The following is a 26,155-nucleotide window of genomic DNA, read 5'->3' as shown; positions in this document are numbered from 1 at the left end:
GCTATCGGCGCCCCTTGAGGGTCACTCAATGTGTCTGGTTTAACGGCTTTGATGGGTTACAGCGTTTCGAAAGTGTAGCGGTGTTGGTGGCGCCAGCCGCGGTCCATCGCTCCATTTTTGTTGCTCTTTCAGGGGTCGATAAGAATTTATCATTCGGTTTACGTTACGTTTTAGCCTCGTAGGTGCGCGAGTTTGTGATTTTGCTCGTTTCGCGCACTTATGTTTGTTTTGTATGTGGGCGTTGCCTGAAAATGCACTGTCGAAGCGATGGATCAGGACCCAGTGCCCACGCGAGAAACATCGCAGGAAGAGGATAGGTTTTGGATCGATACTGACCGCCAGTTTTTCTCGAATCCTAATTCCTCGCTGCTTCTGTGTCTGCGCAACCATGCCTGGCACTGCCGCTACATCGCGCGTCAGTCCCGCCAGCTGCTGCGCGAGCACGAGGAGGCATCGAGTGACCACTCGAACTCCCAGCGCGACTCTAAACGCCCCAAGCTGACATCTGAGAATGCGGTCTCCAAGATTCAGGTAGGTGGCGGTTCTGGCGCCACCGGCGTTGAAGCGCGGCAGGAGGGTTCGAATGACAGCGGTATTATAACGGTCACGTTCAGAGTCAAGCACAAGGGTGGGGATTTAGCTGTGCTTAGCCCAGGTAACTCTTGTTCGCGCATGTCACCTATGCATGGCGTCAACGGTGTTGATGCCATGTCTTACAGTGAGAAGCGAGGTTTTGCTGTGGCGGCGCAGCACCACATGGGAAGTTACGACGATGACGTGTATTACAACCCCGTTATTAATGCGAAACATGACAACAAGCTGAAGTTGCCCATCATTCTTCCATGTCAGGCGCCGGATGGCATCCGCATAGCGCTGTACTGCACGACTGAGAACTCGCAGCACGTGGACCCCACGACATCGCGCAGGCCGGGTTTCAAGACGAACATGCTGAACGACATGCTGTCGCCTGACCAGGTCCCCGAGATCGTTTACGGTCCTGCCCCCGTGTGGTCACGTCTGAAACAGCCGGGCTTCAAGGACGGGAAAGACATTTGTTCACCGTACCCGAAGTTCACAGCGGTGATGAAGGAGATCCACGGCCCAGTGGCGGACCCGGTATGGGAGTGCCCCAATGACATGAAGCGCCGTAATGCTGCGGGCGTCGGTGATATGCTGCGTGCGCTGGGATTGACGGACGTGTCGCCGCCCTGCACGATAGATTACAGTCCGAAGTTGTTCAGTTTCGTGGAAGCCAAGTCTTCGCCGCTGTGCAGACGTTGCCTTGGAATGCCGAAAGTGGTCTGCTCCCTCTGTTCTAACATGGAGATCGCAAACAACATCCCCGGAGTTTGCTTCAGCAACCCAACAATCGTGGATCACAAGTATGAATTGGTGTACAACGGTTTGGACATTTACCACATGCGCACTTTGATGGGCACGGAGAAGTTCAAGCCTCCGATTGCTTCTGAGGCTCCCATTGCGCGTCCGTTGAAGCGTTCGCACGACGATGACGTGACCGCGGTTTTGAAGGAGTATGTGGAGACGCTGGAGGAGATCGACGCGACGTTCAGCACGCTAATCGAGCGCGTGCAGGCGGAAAAGAAGCCCAACTTCGACTACTGGTCGCAGGTGGAATCGCAGATGATAAAGAGCTACATCGATCAGTACAACAATAAGATGATGGACAACCGCTACAACTACAACACCCAGCGTCAGAGCTACGACGTGTTGCGCATTCGGCTGACATGTACCAAGAGCTCTAATCTACCTGCGCACTGGACGGATCATGCCTTGTGTAGCGTTTGCGGTAGTGACGAGGATTGGGATGACGACCCTATTCTGTTCTGCGACTGCTGTTACATTCCGATGCACTACTGCTGTTTGGGCTACAAGCCGGGTACCATGTCCGAGACCATGAAGCAGAACATACGCCGTCATAAGCTATTGCATACGAAGGAGGATGACGAACCGATTGTCGACGAAGATGAGTGGCTATGTCCGTGCTGTCTGTTCTTAATGGACCAATTGGCGTTTTTGTCCGAAAGCACTGCGATGAAGGCCATTCGTGTTGCTGCTGGCCCCAGGAATAAGCAGACGTTGGAGTTCTTCCGCGACAACCCCCCCGACGACAACGCGCTGCCGCTTGAGGCTGTACCGCTGCCTTACGTCGTCGGCTTTGAGTACGACAACCCGATGGAACGCATCGACTTATGTACTGTGTACCGTCGTAATCCTGCAGTAGCGTTCGCGTCTGCAATTCCCACAGGCAATGAGGGACCGGCTGGTGGTAGGGCGGCCCTCGGCGATGGCGCGGATGCGGCTCCGAAAGCACACCCTCGTACTACCTCATCTCACATGGAATATTTGGTGCCACCTAGGATTACTTTCAAGTGGCTGTTGGAGTGTGGTAACATACCCACTACGGTTGTGCTGAACATCCCCGACGAGGAGATTGCGTGTCCGTTCGAGAAAGATCTCAGAGGCTACGAAATGGACCTCCTGGGTCGCACCATTAACCAATTCTGGTCGTTTAAACGTATGATCAAGACGAATCTGGATATAGCCAGTGACATTTTCGATGAAATTTTGGTGCGCTACATGAATGAGGGTAACCTCGATGGGATGTTAAAGCTGTTAAGGCACGTGCCCAAGGAGGAGGCGAATACACACAACCTCATCCATCAGGATCGCGCACTGCAGCAGCAGAAGTCCATCACACACAAGCGTGGCCGCAAACCTGTCGACGTCAAGGTCGAGCGTACCCCTCAAGTAATGGCGGCCATTAATGCCGAGGTGGTGCGTGGCCCTGAGCAGGAAATTGTTCGCGATGATATATACACCTTTAACTGCAAGAATCCGTTGAAGAAGCTGGTAATATGCACGCGCATAAGCCGGAATTTCTTCGTCAACTTGAGGATTCCCGTTTGTATTTTCTGCGGCTTCGATGCGTACTACCCTGGCGGTGGTCCCATGAAGCGTACGTCGAACCCCGGAACTTGGGCGCATATCCGCTGTGCTATTGCGGTGGACTGCACAATAACGCCCAAGTATATTGATTACGAAACGTTTGTGCCGAAGGTAAAGGCGCTCAAGTGCCTGGTATGTCACAACTTGAGCACCGCCATCGTGCAATGCTCGCACGGCAATTGTTGCAAGGCAGTTCACGTGTCCTGCGCAGCCGCGTCATCGTATTGTCTATTTTCGTGGGATCAGAATGGCAAACCGGATATACTCTGTCCGCAGCACGCGTCTGGTTTGGCTCCCACCGTCCTGCTTCGCAAGTTACAGACGAAGGTGCAATACAAGAACTTCAAGAAGATGAGCACTTATGAAACGAATCTAGACGGAATCAACCCTAAGGATGACGTTTATCTAAGCCACTTGCTTGAGCCCAATTACCGCTCCATTGCATCGGTGATCGAGCAGATTTTCAACTTGAATCCTCGTACTGGTTTCCCAATACCGTTGTACGGCGACGAGGTGGTGTTCAAGCAACCCATTATTGACAAAGATTGCGGTGAAAAATCGATGACTGAACGGTCCGGCGAAAATAAAGGTAGGGTTAGCAAGAGGACTGAGGTGCGCCTTCCATTGCGCGACAAGTCGGGGAAATTCAAGGTTGCGGACAAGTCTAGAGAAATTCAAAAGGTTGAACCCATATCGGATAAGGACTTCGGTGCCGAATCGCAGCAAATCAAGACAACTGACTTGGCCGTTACCACCGCAACGGTGTCATCAAATAATGTGGAGAGCGACATAAGTACGAGCAATGTGCAAGAGCCAGCTGATGTTCCTATGGAGCCTTTGGATCCTACGGAAGAGCCGGAAGTTTCTGGCAACTATGAGAAAATCGAAGTTGACCAACCTGAGGAAATTGAATTATCTGTTGAGCAAGCTGATGCTACCGATGACGTTGCGCCTGCGGATTCGGTGACCGAATCAAAACCCATGGTTGAAATACAGTCAACTGACCAAGTGGAAAAAGCAACGTCTGAAGAGGTTAGTGACCCCAACTTTTGTCGTGTCACCAAGCTTGCCAAGGAGCACTGTTTCTGGTGTAGCATGGGCAACGAGGATTCAGATGAGCACACGCATTATAAACCGTTTTACGATGATCGGTGCCCGACTTCTGAACAGATTGGCAATTTGTTGTTCCCGGACCTGGATGCGGCCAAGCAGAAGGGTGCGGCAATGGTTGAAGATTCCGCTGTGGAGGGATCTGCGCATCTTGAAAACATTCCTCCAATCGTCTGGAGCGAGATTTGTGCCTCTACGCGCATCGTCGATGAAAAGATGCTGTCGTATATTTCTGACGATTTCATCGGAGGTCAGCGTCTTATTTCCGAGGTTGTGTCCAAGAGCTGTCGTGCGTCTCTGCTGGGTCTGACGAGGTTATTGAACATTCTGTATTTCAAGTCCAAGAAGGGCTCCGAAATGTGCGCCGTCTTCGACAGCCTCCTGCGCCATATGAAAACGATGCAATCTGTGGACGAAGCTCGTCGCAATTGCGAAATTGGCACCAACTCCGCAACTGAGGCGTACCCACCACTGCCGTCCTTTACGCCTGACTACAGTGGTGGTCACCGTGTAAACCACCCACCCGTGGACCATCGTAAGGAATGCCGCGTTCGTGTGAAGGCAGTGTTACGAACGTTGAACCAAACTGTGTTCATGCGTCTTGAACCTGAGCTGCTTCCGGTTTCCATTCTCAGGGTAGTTGTGTCTAAGTCTAATCCCGAAAACGGCAGTGACGTTGAGGTATCCCGTCACTACGTGGTGTGTTCTGGGTGCTTGGAGTTCAAGGTAATTGAGCAAGAGGTTAGTGAGGAGAATAGCGTCATGCGCAAGCGGGTCAATTACGCCCATCACTACAAAACGTGCCGCATGTGCAACGCACGGGCGTGTAGCGATTGTCTATCGCACATGAAGGCTGCTCGTATGCGTACAAAGGTGAGTTTGGCACCCGTACCCCTAAATGTTGCTCCCGCGCCAACTGACGCGTATATGTCGGCAGCCACATTGCTTTCGCAGCCCATGTACCCCGGTGTGAACCTGAGGATGCCGCGTAACCCGCCTCCGATGCCCGACGATGAGCGCATACCTTCGGTACGTGATGCGATGATTTCTTTGCCACTAATGGCGCGTGGTCCTATGATTGATGGTTTAGGTCCGCACCCCGTGCGTGGCATAGGCGTGAGCGCCCCTATGAGCGTGGATGCGCGCATGCCAGCAATGATGGCTCCAAACATGGCTAGGGGTCCGATGAACGCCCCCAGTCCTATACGGCACATGATATCGCGGCCGCAAATCGCTAGTTCTGCAGCATTGCGGGGTGCAAGCATGGTAGAGATGGCGGGACTGCCGCCTACGAAACCCACTATGATGCCGATCTGCACCCCCATGGCGAAGTCGATGCCATCTCCTGGCGTCTGCGGCCCCTTGTACAGCGGTACTGGTGGTAAGACAGTGCCCGGTATGATGGACCGCACCCCTGGCATGATGTGTGGCGGCCCATTTGGTAAGGTTGGGCCTATGATAAAGAGCCCGCCAGTGAAAAACGGTCCGTACGCCACCACCGTCAGTGGCCCCAGTTTCTGCCGCGATGTTCCTCCGCCAAATGGGCCGTTTGTGGGCAACGGCGATCTCAACAACTGCCCCCCGGTAAGCCCTCCATCACTCATTGAACCTCCGGATGAAAATTCCGAGGCCACATTCCTTTGCAGCCGTTGTGAGGACATGGAAGGTGACATAAACGTGCCTTTGCTATGTTGTGCGTTCTGTTCTCGTTTCGACGGACTATTGGTGCCTGTGAACAGGGAACACCTGTCCTTTTACCTTAACTGGACTTCCGAATATTGCGGCTACGCTTATGTACACCTGGTGTGTCTGGATTGGCTATCGTATTCGAAGGTGGTGAGTCCGTCGTTGCGTAAGTTTCCGAAAACTCTGCTCGAGTCACCATGCCACTACTGCGGTGTGGCTTGCGGTGCCACTCTGACTTGCACCAACAACTACTGTAACGTCAGGTTCCATGCTTCCTGCGGCGCATGGCTAGGTTGCAAGGCGGATATGGGTAAGAAGCCTGAGGGCCTGACTACGGCGTCCCGGAGGGTGTATTGCCTGCGCCACACCTTTCTGAACATCAGCCGCATGAGTCAGGTGGAGCGTAAGTTTATGATAGCCCCTCCCCACCTGTACGAGCTTCTGATATCGACTAAACATCACTTGTCCAGGTTCTACGGTGGGGTTTACATGTCACGTTATTGTGTGCCGAACAAAATCAGGAACGAGGCGCCATCGCGTCCTCCGCTGAGCCGTATACCTGCAAGCACGACATCGACCGCCAAGCGCGCCAAGCCGCTGTCGAAAGCGTCCGCGTTCCCTATGAACAACGTCAACGCTACGATGAACATGCTCAACGGCATAAACTACATGAACCTAGGGTTGGTGGTTTCCAAGAGCAACTTCGGTCAGCCCGTCAGCGAGTACAGTATGTTACCGGACAACATCGCACGTGACCGTCTGATCCAGGCTCTGAACTGGACAGCGTACAACGCGATGAACCTTGTTGGTGGGCGGCGTGACAAGAAGGAGATTCGGGCGATCATCCACCTGATAAAGGCGGGCCAGCTAAAGCCGATCCACGGCAGCAAACGTGGTCGCAAGCCTAAGTCGCTCGACGGGTCAAACTTCGACAACCGCCAGAAGATGCCAATGGAGGACATTCTGACCTACTGCCATTCGGGCCAGCTGGACTCTGGCGAATTCTTCTGCCCCGTCTGCTTCTCCATTTATTTCGAGCGGAGCCCGGGGATGCCCGGTGATGATCTGCACTGGATTGGGTGCGACGGCTGCGAGCGCTGGTTCCACTTCGTGTGCGCCGGCGTGTGGGCTGAAGGCCAGGTGGACCCCAACTCCCCAAGCTGGTTCTGCTTGGCCTGCACGCGGCAGCGCGCCTACAAGGCGCCTAAGTGATTCAACAGGGATAAATGTGATAGCTATTAAAAAATTACTCCGTTTGTGTCGTTTGGGTGCTGTGTTGTTCAGGGGCCACTCTCTGCCAATCATGCGTATGTGTGATGGCCTCCTTTATTCGCTGGAGCGCCTGCTGCTGCAGGTCGCCTGACATGTATGTCTTTGTACGTGCCTTGAGGTCGTCCAGGACCTCCTTGTTTGTGTCGTCGATGCGTACTACAGGCACCACGGGGTTTAGGCGCACGTAATTCTTCTTGGACATGAGAGCCTGGAGCGCTGTGTGCACCGTGTCGGTGTTCGTGGCCGAGCAAACCAGGTGGTTAAAAATTTTGTGGTACCCCACGACCGACTTGTTCTTGCCGTTGGTCGGTCTGTTCACGGAGCGCAGAAGACAGTCGCTTGCATCTGTCACCAGCATCTGCTCTTCCTCTAAAGGTGCTTCCGCGATCACTTCGTCCTCCCCATCGGAGAACTCCGCCCTGAAGCACCCGCTCTCTACAGCGGACGTTTTCTTCGATTTGTCCGCGACATAATTTTGCGATAGTTGTGCGATATCCTCCCTCTCCCAGTCACCGCTACCGACGCTCACCAGTAGGTCGATGGGTACGTTGGGATACACCAGTCTGGCCTCCAGCAGAGCCACCAGACTCGGGTTGTTGGCGTACAGCGCCCCGTCACCGTACAGCGCCCCGTTGCGCTCCATGAGCGGGAAGTAGGTCGGCGCTGCAGTGGTTGCACGCAGCGCGTCGGCCGTCATTATGGCGCATGAGCCATCACGCATGGGGTTTTCCTCTCCCGGTACGGTATCCGGGGGGTAGTTGTAATTCCTCCAAACGATCGGGTTCAGAGGGAATACATCCAGCTGGGCCGACAGACAGCAGAACTTAGGGGCCGCAGGGTCCACGGAGTAGTCGATAAGCTCCGCGTTCCCAAACACGGAACGCAAGCTATCGTACAACATCTTCTCGTCGTAGTACGCGTGTCGCGTAATTAGCCTTCGTCCGGTAACGTGGTACGAATCCTTGTTGAACACCTTCACCATGAAATCTTCAAACACGCGTCGGATATCGGCGATACTGCCCTTTTCGAGGGCGAGAAGCGCTCCGATGATGCCTCCACAAGACGTGCCACATATGAAGTCGAATACTTCATGTAGGGGCCTGCCTAGCAATTTTTCTATTTGCTCCAAAATCTCCAACACAACCACCCCCTTAGTGCCGCCGCCGTCAATGCTGAGTACCCGCAAACCGCGACCTTTAAAAATATCTTGCTCGTGGTGGCCGAGCATGTTCAGCAGCTTGTGTGCGTTGAAGAACGGCCCGATGATTGCCCGGGGTATTGTTTTCTGTCTCGTCCAGCTCTCTTTACACCAATCCGAAGCCTTGGTAGTGATGTTGCCGAAGTTGTCACGTTTTCGCGAGCGCATATTTGTCAAGTCATCCGCAGACAAACGGTCTATGTACTTGTATATAACATTCGTCGTGTGCCGTGCGTCATTCCTTCTCCTATCTATCAGGGGCGCAAAATCTTCCAGTTCGTTATCCAGCGCCTCAGTGAGCGTGTGCACGGCGGGAAAAGTCGCTCTTAGGCGTAACACAGCGTCAACCAGTGGGGTCGCGCGGCGTATTTTGTTCAGACTGCGGCTGCCATCCATGTATATAAGGTCTATCAGAAAACCCAAAACCACGGTTTGCAGCCGACGTGCGATATCTGCCTCTTTTTTGCACGGCCGTATATTGTTGAGAACATTCTCTGGGGACGGAGTCGTCTCTTGCTCGGTTGCAGGCATGGTGTCAGTGCTCCTCTCAAAAATTTTGTCCCAAAACGAGTCGCGCAATTTGGGCATGACCTTATGCAGGCACCCCTCAACCGTTCGTCGGAGTTTCTGCAGCATAGCGTAAGCCCCTGAGCCATTCGAGGGCGTTTCGATGTTCGACGACACCTGCTCAAAGACGTCACTGCGTACAGTGTACACCAACGAGCGATTGAGGACCTCGGCCAGAAATTCAAAGTCCAGGTCCCGGAACAACTCGTTTAACACGTCTGGGTCCTTTGATCCCACCAACGCCCAGAGCTCGTTCACCACGCGTGTTATAGTTTTGAGGGATTCGTTACGCTGCATATTCTTGAGGAGATTCCCGGCCACAACCGATCCATTGATTTCCTTCGATTTACCAACCTGTATGTTAGATATCAGGACGTAATTGCCCTTGTGCTTCGCGCTGGACGTTTGCGTATAGAGACTGCATCCGCCATTAGACTTATCCGACCCCTCCTTGCAGAGCAGCAGCATCCCGTACACCACATTTGCGGCTTTGTTGCGCGGATGCTCGATGGTGACGTTTAGTAGATTAGTCAAATCAACCTTTTCACCAGCGGAGTCACCCAGGTTAATGAGCAAGTGGCGTTTGACAGCATCTTCCACCTTGGTGTTTTTCGGTACATAGAAGTACGGTATCCACAACAACCTGGGCTTGGGCTGTCCCGCCTTACCCTTCCACCAGCCATCGCTAGATTCCAGCAGCATCGGCGGCACCGGCAATTGCCACTGGTTGGGCAGATTTGTTCCTTGAGCAGGCGCGTCAATCGGCACCGACGTGTCAACTGGGACGGCGACTAATTGGCGCGCGGCTGGCTTTGCCTTCGCGGAGGCACCCTGCTGCTTCAAGTTTTGCGACTCGACGTCGATCCCACACATAAACATGAGTTCACGGATGAGCCCCCTTGTCTGCAGTGATAACACGTCCATGGCTCCCGAACGTTCGCCGGAAGCAGCCAGCCACGCCGCATCGCGCATATTATACGGCGAAGTGTCGTACCTCGCGACAGGAATTTGGTATGCGTCCTCGGCGTCAGTCTCTAATTCGCTGTTTGATTTAGCAGAAGAACGTTTGCCATGCTTCTTTGCCAAATTGGTGTTTTTGTCATCCTTTTTCTTATTATGGTTGTACATGGTCAGCAAAAGACTCTTGAAGCGCTCATTCTTGGCCATTACGCTGCGCAGCTTCACGTTGCTGCGGCAAATTGTCAGCAGAATTGTGAGCAGAGTGGTCTCCATGGCCTTCCACTGCATTTCCTCCAACCGCGAATTTGACCGGAAGTAGCTCTGCAGGACGCTCCAGAAACTCCGTTGGTAGCGCTGCTTGAGCACACTGACAAAAGTATCTATAATGTTTAGACGCTCCAAGCTGTTAATGCAGGCAGGCTGGCTCTCAATGAGAACCCGCAAAGCGTTAAGGGCGACATGCTGCTTCGGTGGGCCCTTGGTGGAGCCGATTCTCGCGAGAAGCTCCTGAATGAATCCCAAGACCGTGGAGTCAGCTGTTGAACTCTTACTGACCGGCGCAGCAAGATCACTGGCGGTATCTGCGACGATAGTATCGCCGCACGGGTTGCAATTCAGCAAGGAGTCCGTGTCACACCGCCGCCTCCGCCCCAGGATGTTCTTTTTGGAACTTTTGCCGTGCCTGTCGTCTCCCGGTCCGATTGAGTGTCCATTATCTTGCGCGGCAGCGTTAATGCCGCCGGTAGCGGCGACGACGAAGCCCTGTGCATTTGCTTTTTTGGACGCAGCGAACAGATAGCCGGGGAGGAATCTCGCACCCTGCAGCGTCTGTTTCCCGCTCCACATGCCCAGACATGTGAGTAGGATATAGAGGCTGAGCTTCGCATGTATGGGCCACATAGACACACATCCAGTATACCAACCACCTTCAACAGACCGTGTTGCTACCCGTGAGCATCCTACCTCCGCAACGGCACAAAGGCGCCCGTAGCCGTTGTTCCTACCAGCTTCCCTCGCTGTAAATTTATCCGTTTCATTTAGCGAAAAAGGTCCGGCGCTTACGGGGATGTCCGGAACACCCGTCTCACGAATAGGGTATTAGACGGAGTTGATGTACCGGCGGCCGAAGATTGAGAATGTAGGCCACCGATATATGTATATTTCAAACAGCCTTAACGGAGCGTTCTCATAAATTCATACGCACCGCGCTCAATATTCGGGTTGGAGCGACACGCCCGGTACCACCATAGCGTTGCATGTCCAACGGCGAGAATTCCGTTGTTCTAGCGGAACGCACATATAGAAAATTTTGCGTGTCACAAAATATATTTGATTGCAGTGAGTATTCAGAGCTGAAAAGTGTGACCGGAACCATCTCGGGTCAAGCGGCGCACGCGCCTTACGGAATCCAGTCGGGGCCGTGTGACAACGTGCGGCACCTCCTACAGCAACAACAAACGCCGAATCGGCCTTAAGCTTATCATTAGCGGACATACAACCACGTAAACGTTAAAGCAGTTCTGCGACAGCGTTGCGCTGGGCGACGCAACGTGCCTGATCACTCTTTCGCCTGGAAATCGCCGTCTTCCTCGTCCGGCACCGCGTACAGACGAATGTTGGGCTTCAGCGGGTCCTTGACCAAAGTGTACTGGCCGTCTGGCTTGGACGCGATCATGGCGCATATCAGGCGGACCACGGCCCAGGCGTTGCGCATATTGAGACCCATCTGCACGGCCAGGTTCTCGGTTGTGTACGTGTGAATGCCGAGAATCGAGTGGTGCTCGGCATCACTAGGCGTACGCCGCGAGATGTAAGCCAGCTTCAAGGTGTCGCATCCGCTGATCATGGCGCAAGCGGCGAACCGCTGCATTTTCGCCGTGTTGTTGCGCATCTCGTTGGCCAGCAGCGCACCCTTCTGAGTCTCGATCTGCGTACGCCACGATTTGTGCGTCTTGTGCGGCACCTCGTTCAAGGCGCAGACGTACGTGTAGCCCGCGTTGGGTATTCCCTGCACGCGCGCATGGATTTCACCACGCGTGATCACGTGTATCGGCACGCGCTCCCATCCCTGACCGTGGTTGTTGCCTGGGATGTTGAACGTCCTGTAGCGGTACGCCATTGTGGAAGGGTTGTCGCCCTCCTCCACAAATGGCGGCTGCTCGAACTCGTCGGTCAGCTCACCAGGCACAAGCACCTGCTGGCGTATGCGCTGGTTGACCTTCACGGCCTCATGGCCGAGTGCTGGCGGGCGGTTGATCTTCACCTCCGCGTCTGGCATGGGAGGTTCTGGCGATGTCTCGTTGACAGTCAACATGTCAACGATGGAGCCGTTCGTCTTGTCCACAATGATCTGGTTGCCGATCTTGGTCACGTTCAGATGCCAACTGTACTTGGAGCGCGCAGCCGTCATGAGCACTGACAATATCTGATCCGTGGCGCCGAGAACAATCTTGTCGGCGACCGGAGCGGCGCCCTCGTCGGCCTGAGAGTCGCTTTGACCGTTCGCCAGCAAGTAGTCCACGATGCAGTCGTCGTCGTTGGTGGAGGTCCAGTAGTAGTCGCACTGCGTGGTGGGAATCTGGAGCAGCATTTCCGCCTTGGCAGATATGTGGTCCATGCGCTTGTCGTAGACGCCCAGCTTGCCACGCCACATGACGTCGGTACCCACAACCTGGCCCCCATGGAGGTCCAACTTCGAGAGCTGGCTGAACGGGATTTCCGTAAGCAGCTGCCAGCTTGGAAGCGGCTCGATGCTCCACTCGTTGAACGTGTGGTGGCGGGCGTTGGAGCGGTTGGTGCGCTGGTGCATCATACGCTGTTTGCGGACATCGGGGTGCTTCTGCTTGGCCGACATTATCATGGCCTCCTCTTCCATCTGCTTCTGGTTGAACGCCTGGGTCGTCTGCTTCGGCACGACCTTGCGACGGTAGTGCTGCATGGTCTTCGTCTTGACCAGCGACCTGCCGTCGACCGTCTGGAACTGCATCTCCTCATCCAGAACAACCGGCGGCTGCTGGCGGCCGAAGCGCCCAGCGTCGCGGATGGACTTTTGGTACGTCAAGAAGGTGAAGTCGCATATGCGAATCTGGCGGTCCAGCTTCAAGTTTGGCTCCAGCGGAAGCTTGTTGAGTCCGCCGAGGCAAGACTCCACGGTTTTCGCATCGGTCTCGTCGGGACCCCAGCCCGTGGCGTTGAAATTCGCCACAACATTAAAACCCGTCATTTTGCAGGTCTGACGCTGCGGGTATGCCGAACTCTTAGCGCAAGCAACTGTGCGACGGCACTACACTACACCCGCGGTTACGCGTTCACAACGGCACGTCGAACGTGAAAGCCACGGGGATACAGCCTTTTCTTCGCGCAGTTCCAAGCCGCGGTTTTCAGCTTCCGAGGCGAGGGTTGTGTGTGCTTCGCGGCGACAGCCCCGCAGTGCGGCATGGTCATGTAGGGTCGCGCATCCCAACCGAGGGCACAGAGCGTCAAAATCACATGGGTTACGAACGTTGCTAGTCAATGTGTTAAGGTTAATGCGAGGGGCCGGATATATCGGAATGGGCTGTCTACGCTGCGACCTAGTAAGAGCCAGCGTTGACGTGGCGTGTCCACCTTCCTTTCATATCCGCTGCGTATTTATCAAGACGCCGCTCAACACGGCGGCTGTTACAATATATGCGTTGTGAATGGAGGTGTGGCATGTGTGGAAGGCGACCTGTTACTTTACCACGGTGATGCCGATTACACCAGGCCACCATGCGACTATCGTGTAGCGCGCCGCTGATGGGCGCAGCGCCGACTGACTCACCACGAGCGGTTTTACGTGAGTGCTTTGCTGTGTAATATACAACGGCACTGGGTGCTTCTCGCACCGATACAGGCTGAATGCGCCACTTCCTAGTACGATTAGACACGATCCGCTCACATGCCGACCACGTGAACGAACAGCCACGTCATGGACCTAAAACATTAAGCCTCAGTGAACCACAAATTACTGGTAAAAGCACACTCAGACTGCCAGGGATTTCCGTGTTTCGCGGAGCAGCTCTATCAGCGTGCGCAGCCCCAGGAGGTAGCCTTCGTCAATACATCCGGTGTTGTACGAAACATGTGAGAGGTCGATCATGTGCACATTCGCCAACTCGGTGGCTGCGCCAGTGGACACTGTGCCAGAGTCGTACACGAACAACAAGCTGCTGCCATAGAACGCCAGCTGGTTCTGCTTCTCGAAAAGCATGCGCAGCTCCTCCAGCCTCTGAAGGAACTTCTCGCATATCCGGACCGAAAGCAGCGTGTCCTGGAACCTGGCGAAATACAGCCTGAAGGCATACAAGAGCTTGGCGCGCGTTTCCAGCGTGTTCGCCACGTTGCCCTGCAAATAGAAGAGCTTCTTGGCCTCACGGCACCAGTGGAACATGCCGGAGATGTGGAAGCCGTGAACGCTGCAAGAGCGCTTCTCCGCCTTCGACTGCTTTTCGGCAATGCGCTTTGAGTCAGTGACGTTGTCGCCATACAGCCGAGTCCCCATTTTGATGTCCATCACGCACGGGGTACGCATGCCGTGGATGGCATTGCGTAGGCGCACGGCGGCACGGTGTGAGTACTGCAGAGGCCACGCCGCGAACACACTCTCGGTGTACACTCCAGTGCACTGCACCACGAACCTGATCAAAGGTTTCAGCAAGTTGAGGCCCTCAGTTACGACGGGATCTGGTGAGTGGACCACGTTGGCCCTGTTGAGGCGCTTGGTGGTTGGAGATGCAGCAGAGTCGGTGACTGGCCTGAAGCCCGTAATGCTGACATCCACCACTCCGTTGGCGAAAGGTAACCTGAGGTACGGGTAAGGGCGACTGATGACCTCGAGATCGATGCCGTTTATTCTGTACAGCCACCTGTAGAATGCCACCTCATTGGGACTGCAAATCTTGCACAAATCGCCACTCGGCACGTTCACAGGGATCAGGAACTGGTTGGGATGCCCGCCTGCAATGACGAAACTGTTCTTGGTCATCGGGCCATGATACTCGGTCCACTTCAAATCTGGCGGCCTCGCAACCTGCGCAGTACGAGCCGACGGCGTCACCGAGGGAGCGAGGGGGCTGTGAGTCCTTGAACGGCTCAACGAAGACGAAGTATCCACGACAGAATCGCCCCCGCTGAATAACAGCCCCCGTAGTTTGCTACAAACGAACCTGGTTCCCCTCCTTACTTTGGACCTGTTGTAGCCGCACCCCCGTTTGACGCGTCTGTCGGTCTCGTACTCAATCAGTGTGCGAAAAATGGCGTCGGAGCAGCTTGCATTTATGGCGGGGTTGTACCCGCCCTCGAACGCTAGCAGCAGGCGTCCCTTGCTATGGCGTTCAGCAACCTTGCTGAGCTCCAGCGCCATCCACCCGTAGCATTCCGGGGTCACTCCGCAGCCGCCGAGGAAGTCGTGGATCGCCGCATCGAAGCCGCATGACACAAGAATGAATTCCGGTTTAAAGCGCTCCAACTTCGGCAGCACCACTTCCTGAAAGGCATAGACCATGTCATGGGTGCCGTAGCCTGCAGTTAACGGGATGTTGACGTTGCTTCCCAAGGCACCTTTCCCACCAATTTCATCATAATTACCACTGTACGGATAGAAGGCGTTATTGTGCGTGCCGTATCGATGAATCGATATCACGCACACGTTCGCGTTATCGTAGAAAATCTCCTGCGTGCCGTTACCATGGTGCACGTCGATGTCCACTATCGCAATACGCTTCAGCCCGTGGTTACGCAGTAAGTGGACCGCGGTTATGGCTACGTTGTTGTACAAGCAGAATCCCATCATTTTATCTCGGGTCGCGTGATGGCCGGGCGGCCGTGTCAGCGAGAACCCCTTGCGGACACCACTGCGGCGCGGTACGTTGGCTTGCGCATCCGAAACACTTAGAGCGCTCAATTGCACGGCCACATCGCCAATAAACTCGGAATTGTTGAGCTCTTCTGCCGGCGATTTACCACTACTGTCACTTCGCTCCATGCCAGCTCCAACAGTTGTACCATGCTCCACAGCAACGTTGCGATCTTTTCTCAAATCGTGTTGTTGACTGGCAGCTTTTGCCGTGTCACCACTATTCAGGAGATTTTCCGCCCCTTCTGCAGCTTTCAACTGCGACGACAGATCATTGGAGTCGATGTCAGGCTCTGATTCCCGTTTAACCCTGGTCCGGTCTCTTTGCTGGTCTGCGGCAGTGTCAAAAGCGTCCTCAGGTTGCATATCTGAATACATATCCGCTTTGCCCATGATTACGTCAGCTAGATGTGTCATCCCGCCCACGGCTAAACGGGCGACACGTTCGGATTCTTTGGTAACGTACGTGTCCTCGTCGACGGGGTACGAAGTACAATAGTCGGAGTCGCTGTGGCAGCAGACGTCGTCAGCTGCACATCCCGCATTGAGCTCCTCCACATCGTGACAGAATCCCATCAAACGCCTCACATGGCTCTCAGTGTGGCAATAGAGGAGCATCTCGAGCGTAGCCGGCCGGCACGCATACGTTCGCGTGAAGTCGGCGAGGAAACGCTCACCGTAGGATTCCAGATTGATCCTCCCATGCCGCAGCAGATCGATGATGGCTTTCAGCCGGGTGGGATCTTCCGGGTGACCACGGCCGCTGGTGTCGCAGTGCCGACGAGAACACATCGTCTTCTCGTCGCAGCAAATTGCGACAAGCTCCGGTGGGTCCATTTTTATCCGCACATCCGAACTGAAACAATGATCCCGGGCCCCGACCGCTTAAAAAAGCGACAAAGGACTCTCCCGGGCCGGAGGCGTTGCGTGCTCTCAACCCACCCCCTCAAATCGTGGCAAGACACGCACATTACACAAAGCTATACAGCGTTGTTCGAATTAAACTTTATTCTGTGTAAGGTGTATTATGCGAAGCTTCCTGCATTATCGTGGAATGCAACGGACAGGATTCCTGCGCAACGTGATTGAGCCGTTCCGACCACTCACCAGGCACATAGTCGGCGCTGTTGTTGTTGCGCAGCCAGACAAACAGCCTTAGGCTCTGCAGAAGCTCTATATTCGCATCGGTCCTCTGCTTTGGAGCTATGCTAGAACGCATTAGCTCGACGAATGCGCGCAATTGGACGATGCAATTTCCTTTGTGGGAAAAGCCTGCGCTTTAATAGCGAAAGGTGTACAATAACGTACCTCGCGATGTTACTGCGCCGATGCAGGCTCGTAAAGGCTTTCTACGGCACGTGTCCAGCTCTCGCAAACCCGAAACTGCAGTTTCGATGCCCACCCTCCTGCGCCTCCCACTACATACAAAGAGCCTTTTAAGATTCACCAGCTTGTATTCGTCATGCGGGGGCTCTTTCAAGGCTTCCGGGGGCTTAAAATCCCGGCCCCTGAGTGGCGCCGAAATTGGCGTCAGCTTCGATGCGGAATCGTTCCCACCAATACACCGTGAGACGGGGGAGGGAAACCTGCCTAACACAACCATGCCGACAAACTGATGGTTAGCATCCAAGTCAAGTTGGGTAGGCAGGTATATACGACTGCCAGCGCATATGGAACCCCTACCAGCAACCTTGACGCAGCAGGATAGCAGCAGGTGGCTATCTATCGGCGGTGTACTGCAGTGCCCGGAAAATACGCACGTGTCTAGTAAATGCTTTAGATGTTGATTGGATGCACTATAAGGGAAACAATTAACCCTCAACACCTGCAGCGACTGGTCCTCATCAACATCATCCCTGTGCAGCCCAGCAGTAATACAACTCAGCAACAAATGCCTTGACTGCATGTAGCTGCCTTCTAGCCGTCCTACAAACTCCCTCGGAATCCACTCTTCAGGCAGATCGTGCCGGTAGGGTACAAGAGCTTCATTTGACGGCGTCGTCATATGTACGTCCTGGTAGCTTTTGTCATCCTTCGCCAACGCAACCCTGCCATTTGTTGCAGCAGCTGCGTTGGAAGCACCCTTTACATTTGCGCGCCTTTCTTGCATATAAACAGCGTTAGACGCACGAGTACTATCCTTGCTAGCAGGCGCTGCAGCACAGCCATCAGACGGGTGGCACACCTCCACATCAGCAGCTCCGAAGTTCGGCAAGCCAAACGGTTTATCCACACCAATCAGCGAATAATTGGGTCGTTTGTTAGCCGGCCTACTCAGATACTTTCGAATCATCTCCCTAATCGATCATTACATTAACGGACTGCAACTTACGCCTGCTGTGCTTCCATGAGTTGGTGCCCAGCCAACGTTTCGGGGTAATCCTGCGGAAACATACACTGCCCGTGTTGGGCGTACAACATCTCGCGCTCTTGAAGGCCTATTCCCAACGCGCCGTAGCGGTTAAGCAGGATCCACAGCTTACGAGATATGGTACCCGCTGGCATGACAACATCGAACCCCCCGATGGAGTCGCCCCTCCTGATAATCCATATTGGTACGGAGCTCGCGTCGTCGTAGTCAGTGCGCGCCGCTTGGGTCGTTTTGCTCGGCTTCTTGATATCAGACACGTGGTCCTGCGATGATGCTACATTAGTGTGCCCAGTATCTGCATGAGCGTCCATAGTGACGTCCGCGTTCGCAGTCGACGAAGCGGTTGGATCTGACGTTAACGCAGGGCTCTCGGATGGGTACCGTACGCTGAGTGTATCAAGCAGCTTCGACACCAGCTGCCCGTAGTTTCGTCGGCGCAGGCGGGGAACATTCACCTTGGTGACGATAGCGAAATCTTCGGGCTTCTTGAACGTTGTTAAATGGCTGCGCTCATCTGCGCAAACTGCTGCTGCCGCAAACTGCTGCGATTTAAAATTTTGGCCTCTCATGGTTTCGAATTTGAACGAGGGCCGGGAGTTACCGTGTACCACTGGGGGCATCACCCTCAGAGGTAAAATGTATGATGGCGGTATATCGCAATTCCCCGGGTCCAAATGCGTCCACTGAGAATTACCCGTTGTAAGACACCCGTCGACCTTCAACGTTCTACGCAGCAGCAAAGCGGAAAGGGGGCCCAAGACTTCGAAAGTGCAGAGATCCTTGACCAACCGGCACGCCACCTCAGCATCGCTGGTTTTAGCTGTTTCCATGAATTCATCTATAGAAGCTGGGTGCACGAAGAACCATACTTCACGATATTCGCCTCCTTGATCCGATACCGATACCGATACCGCTGCCGTTGCCGAAGGCGTGATCCACACAAATTGGACAGGGCAAATCATGCGATAGTTGTCCCCCGTATTGGTATACGCGAAGGCCTGGGACCTGTATTCGCCACGAATCAATCGACTTTGGAACATGATGGACGAATCCGCAAACATGTTTTTAAAAGCACGTCGGAGAGCAGACATGCAACCTGAAACGCTCACCACCAGCACGTAAGACAGGTCATGAATGACGCAGCGCCTTGACGAGTTGCGTAAGCACCGGCGCCGGCACTTTTGGGTGGTTCGAATCGCGATGCGGTAGCCCCAAAGCCTCTCCATCTTGAAACGCTTCGCGTGGTACATGTGAGTCTCCAACCAGTTGTTACGCTCGCATCGAGTGCGATACTCCTCGAGTCGGTTCAAGCGCCTGCGGGCATCCTTCCTGAGTCGCTTTGCGCATTTTGGCATGCTCTTCGCCATCTCTCTAGCGAGGTGGAGCCTGAGCCTCTTGGGGACCCGGAACGGATTATGAGACATGGCTCGCCGCCTGAGCGCGAATGGCAACCTCTGGAAGACTCGATCCTGCTTATCACCGTGCTTCAGTGTCGTGAACAGCTCCTCTATCTCGACGCATCGTGATTGCAGCAGCTTCTTCACGTTCACCATCTCCAGCATCGCGATGTCTCCCGGGACTGTGCCACCAAAGGGCACTGCCGTGCCGCCGCCGGCCGACGAGGTTGACATCTCTGACTATTTGCAGCTGGTGTATGATCAAGATATGAACTAAATGTGTACGGAAGGCGGGCACATTGCCCACTTCTGGAGCTGAGAAGACGTGCTTAAAAATACACCAAGCATACGTTTTAGCCGAAGATTCTACAGATAAAAGTGAACGTTGTTACACACCCAAAGAGGATACACCTGTATTCAGCATCGCAATAAAATGGGACCGCCAGCGCCCCTCGCGCAGCACGAATGAGCGAAGCCGGGGCCCTTGTGACCTTGCTGCTTGCTCTCTTCTCAGCCTTCATTGCTTGCGACGCCAGATTGTGTGGCGTACAATATCAGGTAGTCAACCTAGTCCTTTGTTTTGACTTGTCTCAGAATCGCCTATCCTTTGTTACACGGCCGCCGCACCGACAATGGCTGCAGCTGGGCCTGCTGAGCACGGCTGCGCATTCTGGCGGAAGCTTGCAGCTGCAACCAGTCCCCAAAAATGAGTACCTCTCCGCAGTGTTCACCTTCCAGGTGGCGCAGAAGCTGCGGCAGGGGCGGCCTCTGCTCGATGCAGGGGTACCGTCCTCCGACATGCAGCAATCCGCCCTGAGTCACTTCGTTGGGTACCTCGGGGAATCGTTCGATGCCGAAATAAGGCAACGTTTGGAAGATGCTGTGGAGGCGTGCCAAGCTTCGGCGTTGTCAGTGCCGAAATGCGCTCAACGCATCCTCGGAGAGTTCATGGCGCCACTATCGAAGAGCTTCACACTGGTGGAGGTCATGGACCCCAAGACCGCGCTAGACCGGGAGCTACAGGTGCTCTATTCGGCAGATCTGGCGGCGTCATACGTGATCCTGTTCTGCCCGCTCAAGGTGAGGCATGAACTCTACCGATACCTTTGGGGGCGAGGTGCGTTCCTCGACGGCAACGTCAACTGGCTGTGCTGCCCGTGGGTGCTGAACCAGGGAGCGCATGACGCCGAGTATCACAAGTTGGCGGTCGACTTGAAGCAGCTTTCGGATGACGAACTGATAGACATCATCAGGCTACACAAGAACTACCTCTCCACCGACTATGTCAAACAACGTTCGAGAAATTCACTTAAACGCCTGGACCGGCATTCGCTGCTTTCGGTGTTCCAGTCAGTTATGTTGCGCGTGCTTTGGGGGCACGAGGCCATATCGGATGGTCCGAAGCCACGACCAAGCGACGACATCATAAACTCTCCGGACGACCTCGAGCGGATGGCGCGTGAGTTTGCCGGAGAGAAGGCGCGGAAAGAGGAAATTCGCATGAACACCCTTGCTGGGTGGTTGGAACATTACAGAGATAATACGAGGCAAAAAACGCATGCGGAAAACCTGAAACATAGGAAGCTGCAGCTAAGGGAGACTCAGTACCACGGTCAGATGAGACGTTCACTCGAGGTGGTCACTAACCACCTGAAGAGGTTCAACGAAACATTCCGCGGGGCTCCAGGAAATATGCCGTTCGCGCAAGCAGCGAGGATGTATACGTCGGAAAAGATGCCTGGAATCGGACAGATTGGTGACCACGTGACCGTGGAGGGAATAAGGCGTGCGTTTAACATGTTGATCGACTTCTACCGTGGTAATTTGGCCAGTGTATCCGACATTTACGGGTACTTGCCAGGGATATCGTCTCTCAGACTGCTCAAGTTCCTGCTGTCATATGAAAAGCACGACCTCATGGCGCTGCTGTCCGCCGTTCTGCTCGCTCTCCCGGAATTCAGGCCTATAGAAACGCATCAGGATTTCGCACAGTATACCTTGCTTCCATTCAAAACCGTTGCCAAGCTGTGCTTCGTTGCGATTATGCGAATCAACCCAGATATCTCAAAGGTGGACGTCGGCGTCCAGCTGGATGATGATGAGATACGTTCTAACTCCCACATATGGGATGAGTCGTCTGTTAGCCGAACTCCATATGACGAAATTGGCAGTAGTTCCTGCGAGACCTCACCGTCTCAATCAGAACAGTCCATGTCGTACAGTACCTCAGCTAAGGAATGTCAACGTGAGGATTTCTTTGACATTCCTGGTAACAAACCGTCAACTGCGGTAGATGATGATGATGATGATGGCGGTGACGATGAAGATGACGATGACAACGACGATTATGATGATAGTCAAGTTGCAATGATCAAAGGTCACATACAGACAAATGGAGAGAGGGTGGATAATGTTGCGTCGATGGTGTTTACAACCGATGAGCTGAAGCCGATCGCAAGCTACATAGACAGTAAAAAGAGCAAAATCGTGGATGCAACTTTGGGCGGCGAACGCAATAAGTGCCTAATGCTGAACACTAGGCGTTCCAGACTTGTCACTGAGGCGATATTAATGCACCTGTCAAACTACGACGCAGTTTACGAAATACTCAAGGATCGAGATATCGAATTGCCTCCACAAGACGAAACTGACGCCACCAAAGAAGCTATTCGAAAGTACAAGCTTGCGGTGGTCATCAAGCGCGCTACAGACAGCGAACTCGAAGAACTATATGGAAAGGTCCTCGAAAGCTCAAAGATGCACGAGGAACTTAGAATACCGGAAGATATATACAAACTTAGCTCTCATTGTCTCCTGGACAGACTAGAAGAAAATGTGAACGACGATGATGTTTATGTGAGGTTGTGTGAACTGCTACAGCGAACGGAAGAAGAGGCAACCGCTGGCTCGCAGCAGCCGCGAACGCAGACGGAGCCTGATTGGGGAGCGGAAAACGAAGCTACCTTCACGGAATGCAAATATGACAGCGATGGTCCGGGATACGATACCGAAGCGTCCGGTACAACTATAACGGAGAGAGAGCATTATCTGAACCTGTTGGAAGGCGAGGACCTCGCACCGTTTCTAGACACCACATTCTCCAGCGACTACCCCAACTTGATGACCGACTCTGAACTAAAGAGACTGGGTGATCAAGTCCTCAAACGCATGGAAACGTCTGAAAATTGTGAAATCATACATTACGATACCAGCGGTAAAGGAACGAGGCCCTTTAACCTGTATTCGCTTCCAGTACACGTGGCGCAAACAGGCCAGCAGCATGCATATAGATCGGGTAATGGGAGGGCCAGATGTGGATTTCGTTTGTTTGCGTCACGAGGCGGCATTAATGCTGAAACTGCCATACCGACGGGCGTGGGTGTGGAGCACGATGAAAAAGGAGTAGTTGAACCCAGCTACGGCGTCGGGATATTTCCCAAGCGGATGCCAGACCCCAAGGCTCTCTCGTGGCAGTTCCCAGACGCGATGCCGAATTACAAGCTGTTGCGTAACCGCGTATCTCAGGATGGCGTGGAGCCACATGTGAACCCGTGGCAACAACTGGGGCTTAATTCGGATGTGGCTTCCGCTGCAGTTGGCTGGATTCGCAAATGCCTTCTGGATAGCGTCGGTCGTTCTGAGCAGCCTGGGTTGGAGATACAACCCACAGAAATCCAGAGCATGGCCATCAAGCACATGTTACAGGACAGCGGAGATGTCGCATTGGCGTCGAACGCCGCCAGCGGCAAAACCCTAGCGTACCTACTGCCCGTAATACAAAAACTAAAGGAACATGAGAAGCTTAAACTCCGCCACCCGAATGCGCCTAGGGCGCTCATCTTAGTTCCTTCACGGGAGCTTGCCGACCAGACCCTGTCCGTTATAAAGGGGTTAGGCCACACCGTTAAAATCAGCAGCGAAGGAGTGGCTGGAGGGCGCTACAAGGGCCGGCAACGGGACCACATGAAGCGCCTCGTGGACATTGTGGTCGCTACACCGGAGCGGCTGCTGAAAATGATAAAGCACGTACGGTTGCACAAACTGCAGTTTCTAGTGCTAGACGAAGCCGACACCCTCCTCAACGAGGGTTTCTGGCCAGATATCGCAAAGGTTCTCGATTACATCAAGCAGCCCTACAGGCTGGTGCAGGTGGCTGCATCGGATAAGTACCTCCTGCATTTCGAAAAGGTCCAACGGGCGCTTGCAAAGGTTCCGAACATGAGGGGTGTCCAGAACAGCACCCCTGAGAGGAATGCCAAGTACCTTGAGAGGCTTACGGGGTGCCACCAACTGGTTGACAAAGCTTGGGTGGATCGTCCGAACCGCGGTGTGTCTCACGAGTTTCGATATCTCAAGGGCGAAGACAAGGCTCGCGAACTGGTTAATCTCCTCAAATACGACAGCGCTCGCCGTTGCTCTAAGGTCGTGGTATTTTGCAACAGCATCCCAAGCTGCCGTGCAGTGGAGTACATCCTTCGGGACGCTGGGCTGCCGGCTACTAGTCTGCATGGCAAGATTCCCCTGATGAGGCGCAGGCAGTACTACGAGGACTTCAACAATAGTGCCAGCGGCATACTCGTCTGCTCGGACCTGGCCAGCCGCGGACTCGACTTCAACGCGGATGCCGTGATCATGTTCGACTTCCCCAAGAACAGCATGGACTATCTCAAGCGGTGCGGGCGCGTCGGCAGGATGATAAACAACGACGGCATCGCCCCCAGGGGCTACGCCATCAGCCTCGTGAAGAAGCGTGACCGCAACCTGGCTATGGCGATAGAGCGCAGCGTTCGCATGCCATTCTTCCCCATATCCAACCTAAGCCGCCACAAGAAGGATTACAACCAACGCAGCGGCAGATTACGCCACCTCACACAGGCCGGCGGCTACTTCAAGCTGGCCAAGCTCATCCGGCAGAAAGAAATAGAGGGCACGTATGACTACGCGAACATGGACCAGTACCTGGAGGAGTTCAAGACCAACGTGCGGGAGATGTACGACAGCTCGCTTAAGAAGATCGTGCTGCGGCGCAGGCGCATATGCAAGCGCAGACGCATCCTGGTCAGGCGGCTGCGACTCATGAAACGCTACAACCGGGCGATTCGGCTGAAGCAGCGGATCATCTCAACAGCTGACCGTAACCGGCGTCTGCGGAGGTTCAGCGCCCACGCGCCCATGAAGGACGACGACCGAAGATGCCCGCCCTTGAAGGACCTCAAGCCCATCAGGGCGAAAATTCTGGCGCTCAAGATCATGGAAGACAAGATGACACGGCGGCTGCTAGAGCGCAACGATCGGCGTTTGCGCAAGTTCATTAACAAGACGCAGCTGACAGCTCGAGCGATGGCCAAGCCGGAGGAGGACGCCGAGGAGGCGGTGAACCGCCAGCTACCCTTCACCATCATCGAAAGAGCAAAGGAGATGCTCGGGAAAAAGGTTAAGCGCATATGCTCGTTGCTGTAGCACGTTGTGCTGTTCGAACGGGCATCTCCTTCCATCCAGTCAGCAGCAACGAACGGGCCTGCTGACGAAGCGCTGCAGCCCATTGACTATGGCGCGAAACACTGAAACGCGCAAGAGTCACAAGTTTCAATGCAATGTATCGTAACTGTCAGCGGTTGCGCACATCGGATGTCTGTCGTTCTTTCACGACATGCCCTATTTATATGCACGTGGAGTTATAATCGTCGCTCCCGCAGGGTGGAAGTATACTGCATTTAGTTGTTGTGGTCTTAAATAGAAATCGCTAATGGTGTGATGTACAAATTAGGACGGAATCGCAACTTTCTGCGCAGGCTCCGCACGAGGTGCGTCGGGCAGCTTTTCCGGCAGATTGGTAGTGAGTGTATGCGCAGGCTCCGATGATGACTGCGCATCTTCCTTAGTCGCCTCTCGCACGTCGGTAGGTGTTAAAGCTACTGCTTCTGGCGCCGGAGATGCGGCCGCACCGCATAGCGTATCAAGCTCCCGCAGCAGCTCCGATTCGTCCACATCGGCGAGTCCCTGGGCTAGTATCTGACCAGCTTCCACCATATCATCGTTGCACCGCTGCTTGAGTTCCATAAGCTCCTCAATGTCGTTGAGTTTCATGTCTTGCGATATCTTGGCCACTAGCTCGGTGCCTATCTTGAGGTGCTTATACACATCGAAGTTGACCTGCACAGCAATATACCCCGCACGACACGCAATCTGTTGTGCTCTGTGTTCGTAACAGGCAGCACGGCGTTGTAATGGCTCCTTCGATGTCTCATGCCAGCAGCACGAGGGGACGCACTATTCGGTGGCATTACCGTCACGCGCCGTGCGAGACGACAGTTGTTTGCGCGTTAGAATGAGCCACGCAATTGCACGCAAGCCAGTCGCTAGAGTAATAGACTGGAGTAGGCTTACCTGGGCCATCTCCGTATCCGAAATCACCTGCAGCACCTGGTAGAGGTAAGTGTCCACCTTTGACAACTGATCGTTGATCAGGGCCTTTTTGCGAAGGCACATCAACGCTTTGTCCCTTTCCCCAGTTCGCACGTGGTTCCGAGTTGTCTCCTCAAGCTCCGCCAGGCGATGCGCCAGGGAGGCGCGGTGCTCCTCCAAGACATCTGCGCATATTCATCGCCCTCAGTGGTAGACAAACCCCTCTGGCCCTTCAGTTGTACTATCTGCGACGTCACATTTGTGCTGGCGCGTTCCCTGCGGCACCGGGAAATGACTCCACCCATTGCGCCTCTCGAGCGCTGCCGAGGATCAGTCTAGGCTCCAGC

The 26,155-nt window shown here is 54.2% G+C and overlaps 8 protein-coding genes across 8 annotated transcripts; 2 read left to right on the top strand and 6 right to left on the bottom strand.

The window, feature by feature from the left end:
* Nucleotides 1-267: 267 nt before the first annotated feature.
* On the top strand, nt 268-6,975 carry BBBOND_0301880 (PHD-finger family protein, putative; the record flags this gene model as incomplete). Its single annotated transcript, XM_012913016.1, has 1 exon — nt 268-6,975. The coding sequence occupies one exon, from the start codon at nt 268-270 to the stop codon at nt 6,973-6,975; it is 6,708 nt and encodes a 2,235-aa protein (XP_012768470.1).
* A 34-nt stretch (nt 6,976-7,009) lies between these two features.
* Nucleotides 7,010-10,660, bottom strand: BBBOND_0301870 (patatin-like phospholipase family protein, putative; the record flags this gene model as incomplete). Its single annotated transcript, XM_012913015.1, has 1 exon — nt 7,010-10,660. One exon carries the CDS (start codon nt 10,658-10,660, stop codon nt 7,010-7,012), a length of 3,651 nt encoding a protein of 1,216 aa, XP_012768469.1.
* A 658-nt stretch (nt 10,661-11,318) lies between these two features.
* On the bottom strand, nt 11,319-12,983 carry BBBOND_0301860 (eukaryotic translation initiation factor 3 subunit 7, putative; the record flags this gene model as incomplete). Its single annotated transcript, XM_012913014.1, has 1 exon — nt 11,319-12,983. The coding sequence occupies one exon, from the start codon at nt 12,981-12,983 to the stop codon at nt 11,319-11,321; it is 1,665 nt and encodes a 554-aa protein (XP_012768468.1).
* Nucleotides 12,984-13,763: 780 nt separating this feature from the next.
* BBBOND_0301850 (HISTONE DEACETYLASE HDA1, putative) lies at nt 13,764-16,472 on the bottom strand (the record flags this gene model as incomplete). Its single annotated transcript, XM_012913013.1, has 1 exon — nt 13,764-16,472. One exon carries the CDS (start codon nt 16,470-16,472, stop codon nt 13,764-13,766), a length of 2,709 nt encoding a protein of 902 aa, XP_012768467.1.
* A 188-nt stretch (nt 16,473-16,660) lies between these two features.
* Nucleotides 16,661-17,928, bottom strand: BBBOND_0301840 (hypothetical protein, conserved; the record flags this gene model as incomplete). The annotated part of the gene is made up of 3 exons (XM_012913012.1): nt 16,661-16,707; nt 16,743-16,907; nt 16,944-17,928. 3 exons carry the CDS (start codon nt 17,926-17,928, stop codon nt 16,661-16,663), a joined length of 1,197 nt encoding a protein of 398 aa, XP_012768466.1.
* Nucleotides 17,929-17,963: 35 nt separating this feature from the next.
* On the bottom strand, nt 17,964-19,637 carry BBBOND_0301830 (ribonucleases domain containing protein, putative; the record flags this gene model as incomplete). Its single annotated transcript, XM_012913011.1, has 1 exon — nt 17,964-19,637. The coding sequence occupies one exon, from the start codon at nt 19,635-19,637 to the stop codon at nt 17,964-17,966; it is 1,674 nt and encodes a 557-aa protein (XP_012768465.1).
* Nucleotides 19,638-20,201: 564 nt separating this feature from the next.
* BBBOND_0301820 (RNA helicase family protein, putative) lies at nt 20,202-24,863 on the top strand (the record flags this gene model as incomplete). Its single annotated transcript, XM_012913010.1, has 1 exon — nt 20,202-24,863. The coding sequence occupies one exon, from the start codon at nt 20,202-20,204 to the stop codon at nt 24,861-24,863; it is 4,662 nt and encodes a 1,553-aa protein (XP_012768464.1).
* Nucleotides 24,864-25,166: 303 nt separating this feature from the next.
* Nucleotides 25,167-26,113, bottom strand: BBBOND_0301810 (SNF7-RELATED, putative; the record flags this gene model as incomplete). Its single annotated transcript, XM_012913009.1, has 3 exons — nt 25,167-25,556; nt 25,791-25,993; nt 26,029-26,113. The coding sequence occupies 3 exons, from the start codon at nt 26,111-26,113 to the stop codon at nt 25,167-25,169; spliced, it is 678 nt and encodes a 225-aa protein (XP_012768463.1).
* Nucleotides 26,114-26,155: the final 42 nt, after the last annotated feature.

Source organism: Babesia bigemina (assembly GCF_000981445.1).
Source record: "Babesia bigemina genome assembly Bbig001, chromosome : III".
Classification (NCBI taxonomy): Eukaryota; Apicomplexa; class Aconoidasida; order Piroplasmida; family Babesiidae; genus Babesia; species Babesia bigemina.
The sequence above is the reverse complement of the archived record's forward strand: the minus strand, read 5'-3'. Positions and strand labels throughout refer to the sequence as shown.